Source organism: Sinocyclocheilus anshuiensis, unplaced genomic scaffold, assembly GCF_001515605.1.
Source record: "Sinocyclocheilus anshuiensis isolate Anshui unplaced genomic scaffold, SAMN03320099.WGS_v1.1 scaffold1535, whole genome shotgun sequence".
In the NCBI taxonomy this organism is placed as follows: Eukaryota; Metazoa; Chordata; class Actinopteri; order Cypriniformes; family Cyprinidae; genus Sinocyclocheilus; species Sinocyclocheilus anshuiensis.
In genome coordinates this window covers 6,213-15,271 of record NW_015552639.1, presented here as the reverse complement: position 1 = coordinate 15,271, position 9,059 = coordinate 6,213, and the positions used below count along the sequence as shown (strand labels likewise).

General features: G+C 35.2%; 1 protein-coding gene across 1 annotated transcript in view; it reads right to left on the bottom strand.

Annotated features, from left to right (window-relative positions):
- Positions 1–9,059, bottom strand: part of LOC107666898 (disrupted in schizophrenia 1 protein-like) — a gene marked incomplete at its 5' end in the record, with an annotated part of 28,075 nt that overhangs the window by 13,355 nt on the left and 5,661 nt on the right. Inside the window, 2 exons of the mRNA XM_016458412.1 lie at positions 3,248–3,292; positions 6,615–6,855. Of these exons, the coding sequence (XP_016313898.1) occupies positions 3,248–3,292; positions 6,615–6,855 (286 nt within the window). The remainder of the gene's footprint in view (positions 1–3,247; positions 3,293–6,614; positions 6,856–9,059) is intronic.

Genomic DNA, 9,059 nt, shown 5'->3' with positions numbered 1-9,059 from the left:
TGGAATCACATGCAATTACTATTACACACCCGGTTAAAATCCACTTTGTAGTCATTTATCATCCCCCAGGTCAACTGGGCAACTTCTTGGAGGAGTTGGATGTGTTACTTTCAAACTTTCCTGAGGATGGTACTCCTCTGGTACTGCTCGGTGACTTCAACATCCACCTAGAAAAACCCCAGGCTGCTGACTTCAACACTCTGCTCGCCTCATTTGATCTCAAGCGAGTGTCTACTATGGCTACTCACAAATCAGGTAACCAACTGGACCTCATCTACACACGCTATTGCTCCACTGACAACACTTTAGTTACTCCACTGCACACCTCAGACCACTTCCTCATCACTTCTAACCTCACACTAACTCCTGACACAGCACACACTCCTCCTCCGCAGGTCACCTTTCGACGTAACCTACGCTCACTCTCTCCCTCTCGCCTATCCTCTATGGTTTCATCCTCACTTCCTTCACCCTCTCAGTTTTCAGCACTGGACACAAACAGTGCTACTGACACTCTCTGCTCCACTCTAAAATCTTGCTTAGACAACTTTTGCCCCCTTTGATCCAGACCAGCATGTACTACCCCTTCTGCCCCGTCTGTCCAATGTTCTCCGTGAACATCACTCTAGACTCAGGGCTGCAGAGAGGAAATGGTGCGCTCGTGGTCTCAGCCAACCCAGCACTTCATCACAACTTCTCTACACAGCTGGGTTCGTCAACCATAACTCCTTCCAGGACAGCCAGGAACCTTGGAGTTGTTAGCAATGATCAGTTAAGCTTCACAGACCATATTGCTTCAACAGCCCGGTCCTGCAGATTTGCCTTATACACCACATCTTTTTCGCCAGCACCTAAACGAATTAATACTAGCACTTACCTATTCTATTCTATAAAAAAAAAAAACCTAGCCATGTGTACTGTGCTAGACTAACTGAGACTTGTCACAGAGCTTGTATACTACAGCTTGTTCGTCTGTTTGCTTCTATTGTTCTCCTCAATTGTAAGTTGCTTTGGATAAAAGCGTCAGCTAAATGGGTTAATCTTTTTCACGTTTCCTTGGTTGGTAGATGCACCGGGGACCTGATTATAGCACTTAAAACCTGGAAAAGTCAGATTTTCATGATGTCACCTTTAAGAAATGGCGAATATAAAACTGTTCTAAAACCTACTAAGCTCCCTACATAACAAAATCTTACAGCACCATTTGTGTTATTAACTAAAACTAGTAAAAAAATTGTGTTAAATTAAATAAAGCTGAAAAAAAAAATAAGACGTAAAACAAAAACTAAACAAAATTAGAAATGTTGCCTTGGCAACTAACTGAAATAAGCTTGATTTGTAGCACTAAAATTACTAAAACTAAAACTGAAATAAAAATAAATTAAACTTAAATAGAATATATTAAAAACAAATAAAAATGTTAAAAGCACATAACAAAATTACTAAAAAATTTAACTAATTAAAATGAATAAATAAAAATGAATAAAATGTATATTTTATATATAAAAAATTATAATAGATTTAGTGCTGTCAAATGATTAATCGCAATTAATCACATATAAATGTTTTTGTTTGCATAATATACGTGTGTGTTCTGTTTATATTATGTATATATAAATACACACATACAGTATATATTTTGAAAATATTTACATGTATTTACATGTCTATATTTATATTCATATAATTTATATTCTTAGTCATATATATAGTAATTTTTTCTGAAATATATACATGCATGTGTGTGTGTGTATTTATAGAGCATTTAAGCATAACTTTTGAATAAGAACTGATAATCATTTCTGATGATATCTGATAATTCAAGACTTTGCTATAAAACATGATCCACTAAAAAGTCCTAAAATGTGGGAAGCGACTATATTATTCATTCTCTGCTGCTGTAACAAATGCTTTTTCTTGGTCCAGACACAGGGTCTGCCTTATCTATTAAAGTTAATTACAGAACTGGTCAAACCATATGCAAACCAGACCATATCAGACTGATAGCAATGGATTGACAAACACAATTCTGTCCTATGTGAGATATTTCCTATTGAAACTAAGCCCTCATCAATATCTTTGGTCTGTTGTTCTGGTTCCTGGTTTAGAAGGACTGTAATGTTTTAATGTTTATGTCAGCTGTAACTCTGGTCTGGCTTTGAGGAGGCACCGCTGACACAAACACTGCATTGAACCGATAGATTGATGGGCTGTTTATCGATTGAACATTGTTCACACTATCAGGTGCTGAAGTTCAAGTATTGAGCAAGAGGTCAGGGTGGCTTTAATTAAAATCCCTGCTTAAGCAAACCCCATTACAGGCTCGATTTTTCCATTTCCCACAATGCAATGCTGTAGGTATTATGCAAAAGGGACAACCAGCATGTTGCTTTCTAATGCTGATTGTGAGACTTGTCTGCTTTAACTCAGGAATATTATAGTTAAATAAAATAAAATTAAAACCATAAAAAAAATTTTTTACCTGAAATAATGATAATAACAAAATGTTAACTGACATTAAAAAAAAAACTGAATTCAACCTGTTGCCAAGACAATGTATCTCACTTTCATTTAGTTTAATTTATAGTACTAAATTAACCAATTAAATAAATGAAAACTAATATATATATATATATATATACACACAAACATATTACAAACATTTTTCTTAATTGAAATAAAATAAAAATATTAGGTGGAAAACAACTGAAAATATTAAAACTGAACTAAAACTAAAACTTAAACCAAAATAGTAAAACAAGGGGAAAACGTAATAAATTAATTAAACCTAAATAGTAAAATTAAAAAAAGAATAAAAACATAAATAATAATATAAAAATTTTTAAAAGCACATTGCAAAATTATAAAAAATGTAACTAAACAAAATTAGATAAAAAAGCACATTACAAAATTATAAAAAATATTGTTTTATTACAAAATATTATTATTATAATAAATATTAATATTATTATATTAATATTATAAATGTTATTCCGAATACATATAATTTTCTTTCTTACAAAAGTGAATAAAAAAGGGGATGTCAAAATCAAAAAATGACCAAATGCACCATAAAAGAAGCCCAAGCTCCTTATAAAGTTACATTCTGAAGTCAAATGATGACATTGTATGATGGACAGATGGAAATGTAAACGATGAGAGTGTTTAATTTCTGGATGAACTTTAACGGCCCACATTTTTAACATCAGATTCCTTCAAACACAGCAGAGTGAAGGCCGTCACTCACCTCAGGAGACGCATCCTCCAAACAGAAGAGAAACTCCTCTAATTTCTGCAAGACACAGGAGGACGAATGAGTCACTTTAGCAGAAGATTAAAACAAAACAATAAACCTCATCTATTATTAAAAAGCACTCAGCACACTGACATTATGGGAAGTGTGCAATAACTCGTCATTACGGCTGACAAGAAGCAAAATAATTGAACGGGTTCGGCCCATCTGTGTGGGTAATGATTGCATTCAGGAGTTGTGTGCTAAAGCAGACAATAATTAGCACTCAGTGGCAGATCTATTAGTTCAACTCGAGCTGATGGGAGCCGGCCTCAGGAAAATAGATTACAGCCTCGTGTCTCAGAGATTGGGATTTAAATGACACAATATTAATTATCATCTCTTGTCGGCAGGAGCAATATTAAAGTGCCCCTGGTTGTGCGTAGACCACTGCCTCGTTTATTAGATTCTGACCTGGTTTAAAATCATATTTAGCTTGTCAAAAAGTCAATGTTTTATTGCTAAAGCAATATATTTATAAGAAACAGACGGCTGCTGCAGGCAACAAAGTATCAAAAATATGTAAGTATACAAACACACACACACGCACACACACTACATTATAAGTGTAATGTAATACATAACTATTTTTATTATTATTATCATAATTTTTTATCATTACTAACTATAATTTACTACTACTATTATCAGTATTTAATTATATTAGTATTTAATATAATTTACTATAATAAATACATGTGCAAGTATTTCCAAATAGAATAATAATAATAATAATATTTCAATCTTTATTAGATATATATTATTATACATATCTATTATTAATATGAACATTATTATAAAGAACAGAAATACCAGGTTCCCATTACTTCTCTTTATTTGCACTGAGCAATTTACTTACACAAGCCTGTTTACATTATTTGCAGTACAGGGCAGTTCACTTCTTCTGAGCATGCAAAATGTACATTTATTATTTATTATTACATTTGTTTGCCTCTCTGTGCACACATACTGTATTTTGATGCAGCTAAATTCTCAATAAAACTGTTTTCATTGATATATTTTACTGTTTCTGTTGTCAGACAACCGAATGAATATGAAATAGTGACTCAAACGCAAGCCGTTAAAACTACATAGCTCTCCCTTTCAAGAAGTTTATCAGAACAAAAATCCTGATTTATAATCGAGCCGCCGTGTGATGATATCAAATACACATAAGATAAAGACAATAGCTGTGCTGTGATTTTGGCTATACTTGCATGTGAAATTAGAGAAGCAACATAATATCTGGTTTAACTGAAAGCGCTGCTCCTCTCAGCCGCTCGCTGAACAGAGCAGACGCAGAGAAAGAGAAAGAGAAAGAGAAAGAGAAAGAGGTGTGTGCATGCTGGGAAAGCAATAACGGCCTAAGGTTTGGGCAAACCCTAAAGATTTGGCGCTTTTTTGGCAACACTGTATCTCCATTTCTCCAGCTACGGGCTAGGCCACGGGTCAAACAGAAAATGTGTGCTGCGTTAATTGCACGTTAATAAAATTAGTGCCGTTAAAATTAATTTGCGTTAACGCGTTAATTTCGACAGCCCTAATATATATTTATTTATTATATATATAATTTATGCTATTCGAACACACTTGCACTTACATATAGAATTATTATATGAATTAAATTAAATATTTATGTGCAAGTGTGTCCAGTAATAATAATAATAATTTTTAGATTTGTTAGACAAATAATACATGAATAATATGCTGTGTTGGCTAGTATAGACGCACATATAGAGTATGAGAGAAGCAGAGAGATGAAGAGCAGAGAGTGGGAGACGCAGCGTCACCTCACCTTCAGAGTCCTGGAGGAGCATTAGGAGGAGTGGCTGATCTTCAACAGACAGAAGACAAAAACAGCCATGCACTTAGAGACAATAGACCCCTGCTGAGCTGAAAGATATTAGAACGACTTAGAAAAAGTTAAGAACGAGAAGGGCAGCGAAGGAAGAAGGAGAATAGAGTGGAAATTAGAGTCATTCAGCAAATGGATGGTTTTTATGGAAATGGAGGGAGCCGAAAGAAAGGGGTTTCTATTTTTAGTTTCTAATTTCGTGAGTCTTTCATAAAGCACAAGTTGTATCTTAGAAACATTGCCAAGCTACGAAATATGTTACCTGTTTCTGATGCAGAAAAGCTAGCTCATGCATTCATGACCTCTAGACTGGACTATTGTAATGCACTGCTAGGTGGTTGTCCTGCATCTTCAATAAACAAGCTACAGGTAGTCCAAAATGCAGCGGCTAGAGTGCTTACCAGGTCAAGAAAATATGATCATATTACCCCAGTTTTACTCACCCCCGAGGCATCCTAGGTGTATATGACTTTCTTCTTTCAGACGGAGTTATATTGAAAATTGTCTTTGATCTTTCAAGCTCTATCATTGCAGTCAGCGGGTGTTGCATTGCTTCAGTCCAAAAGAAGTTAAATAAAAAGCGCCCATCCACATGGCTCCGGGGGGTGAACAAAGGCCTTCTGTAGCGAATCGATGTGTTTTATAATATCCATATTCAAAACGTAATAATCACTTTAATGTAGCTTGCGCCAACAGTTGTACATGGAAGCAGTTCCGGGAGCATGACGTATAAGGTCAGCGTTGTCATTTTTGTTATCGTCATGAGGTCATTTTTGCTGTGAGAGACACTTTTTTTTATGGATGGGCCTCTCTCTGTTTAAATCTAGAGTAAAGACACATCTCTTTGGCCAAGCATTCAAATAATGCATCTCATAATCTTGGACTGCAGTTATATCTGATCAAATGCACATTATTATTCTTTAGCTTGGGTTAAACAACTCAATTTTGCTTGGTTGGAACAGCAGCTACGCTAATTATGTCTCTATTTGTTTCTCTGTTTCTGCCACGGGATGTAAGAATTACACAAGCTTCAGTCTGGATCCAATCAGAATTTCATCACTTTTTGTCCACGTAAATATCAGCATCTGCACCAAATTGCATACGGTGTTTTTGCTCAGTTTGGGCCTTTGAAAATGGAGTTGTTTTTTCCTTCATATTCTCACTATATCATATCATATGAGCCATAAAAGCCTGATGTATTAATTATGATACTCAACAAAAAACAGATCTTTTTAGATTTTGTCTAAAGGTTAAATAAACTTCCATTTTCAAACAGATTTTTTTAACTATTATTTCATTTCAGCCTTTACAGGGTTAATTCTGCTCGATGCTTGCCAAGAGGCCTACATGCATTCAGTCAAAAATTGAAAGTGAAAGACAAGAAAGACAAACATTTTTAGACCATGAACATGTAATAAGTAATTCTTTTGATCCATTTTGCTGAATATTAATGTGTTGTGGCTTTACCTTAGTGAATTCTGAGTGTTGGAGGTCAGCCTCGGGACACCAGCGCCCCCCTAGAGCGGTCAACATGGCGCAGTCCGCTTCCTCTTTAGTGACCGGCAGGACACCTGAACCCGATCCAGGGATGGAGGGAAGATCGTCCGATTCTGAGATGCTGGAGGTGCGCTGATCGAGGCCTTTCAGGAGGAGATGACAAGCCTCCAAATCAGCCTCCCAAATGTGTTCCAGTGCTGGACTTCCACAGCTACAGAGAGAAATACAATTAATAACACTTGCTTTGATGATTTGCAATTACATGCAATGACATCCAGACACTTCAACCTTAAGCGCACAAATACTTTTTGGGACGAGTTTATGGACAAATCTCTAGTATAGAGGAACTGATACCTTGAGTGATCTGAACTACTGTCAAACCTGATATATCACACTAATGGAGTCTTTCCATTAGTTCGTGCATTTTATGAAAAAATTAGACTGAACTTGCATCAAAGAAAAGGACGTATATTCATGAAACTAGACATTTCTACTTTGCCTGAGGCTTTTCGATCTAAAAAGAGCATAAAAGTACATTTTAACAACCATAACGTTAGTTTCTTTAATTTTAGATGTAAATTATCGTTCAAAAGTAAAAAAAAAAAAAAAAAAAAAAATAAAAAAAGGGGCTTGGTCATGTAAAGTAAATCAAGAAAAAGTAGTGTGTCAACAGTTTTCTTGATTTACTTTAATAGTGAAGTTTAATAGTGAAAATTACTGAAATTACATATGGGTGAATCTCACAAAAGCACATAAGGAACATGTCTGGGTCATATTTCACCCTAAAATTAAAAGAAATACATTTTATTGGCCTTAAATATATTCTATATATTTAAATGTTAAAAATATTTATATATTTAATTGTAGTATTTGCTGTATTGCTTTTTATATACTGTTTTAAATAATAATAAAAAAAAAATACATTACTAAGAATCTAATGGCTCACCACTGAGAATAATTGGAATTTAAAAAACAATACTCAAAAGTAAAACATCCAAACACATTACAGTAAATGTGAACAACCATCATTAAAAGAATCACTTTTTTCTATTTGATTTTAGGGTGAAATTTATGGAAGCCAGTTTCCATCACAGAATTTAAAAAAATAAATAAATAAATGAAAAAATAAAGGTAATTGTGTCTTTTTAACTGACAAACTGATCTGACTGAGAATTCAGAATTATAAGACAAACTCATAATTTTAAGAAAAATTTCAGAATTGCGAGATGTTAACTCAATTTCGAGAAAAAATAATTTTGAGATGTTAATTCACAATTGCAAGAAAAAAAGTCAGAATTGTGAGATAAAAATGTGCAATTACTATTTTCATTTTTATTCCATGGCACAAACAACTACAAAAACAAAAAAAAAAACAGGATTATGAGATGTTAACTCAGATTTCGGAGAAAAAAAAGTCAGAATTGCAAAATGTAATCGTAGAATTGTGAGATGTAAACTCTTCAGCTTCCATAGAAAAGTGACCTGGACATGTATGTGAAAGATCCACTTAACCCAGTGCAAAAATATTACAGTCCATAGCAATGTGTTGGTTAAAATAAAAAGATTAAAAGTCTACACTCATGAGCTAATAGTCCTCATCTTCATTTATATTACTGTGGTCAGGCATCACGTAGACAGACTTGCTCTTCTTCTTGCGGCCTTTGGCGTTCTCTAGCTCAGGTACTGATGTTAAAGACAGATAGGCGGCTATGCTGCTCCTCACACCGTAGCTCATCATGTTATGTTTGCTGTCCGCATTATCCAGCTCGCTTGGGCTCATCAGCTGTGACCTATTCATGCGGGGAAATACCAGTCATTCTATACAAGCTCAGCAAATGGAGGAAATGCTTAGCAGCATCTAAAAAGACAGAGACGTACTTATTCACTTTCTTCCAATCCAAGTTACGGCGCATTACCACAGGAGGCGCTTCCTGGGATGTGCTCTGGGCAGGGTTGGACAGAGCCAGACACGGAGCACTGAGAACACAACATATACCATCCGATGAGTCTGAGGGAAAACCAAAACACATTAGCATGAATGTATCACATGCTCATTCCACATTACAAGCAGAATATGAGAGTTTTGTCTTTAGTTCTCACCAGAGTAGTGACTGACCATGTCCTCCAGACACTGAAAGGTAAGCCGTGGGGAGATGTAGTACCAGCTATTAGTCAGACGGAATATTTTATAGTGCTTTATGGTCCTGTGTCTCACAGAGAGAGAATATACACCTGCAGGGAACAGCAGTTATGACTGCATTGTCTTTTTCACTTGCACTGACACTTATTGCCGTAATGTGTGTGAATGGAAAACTTTATGTGGTTAGTATGCAACAGTAGAAGACACTTCCAGGTACTTACCTCTTTCTCTCGGACTTTCTCTAATTAGGAATGATCCAACACCGTTACCAGGCA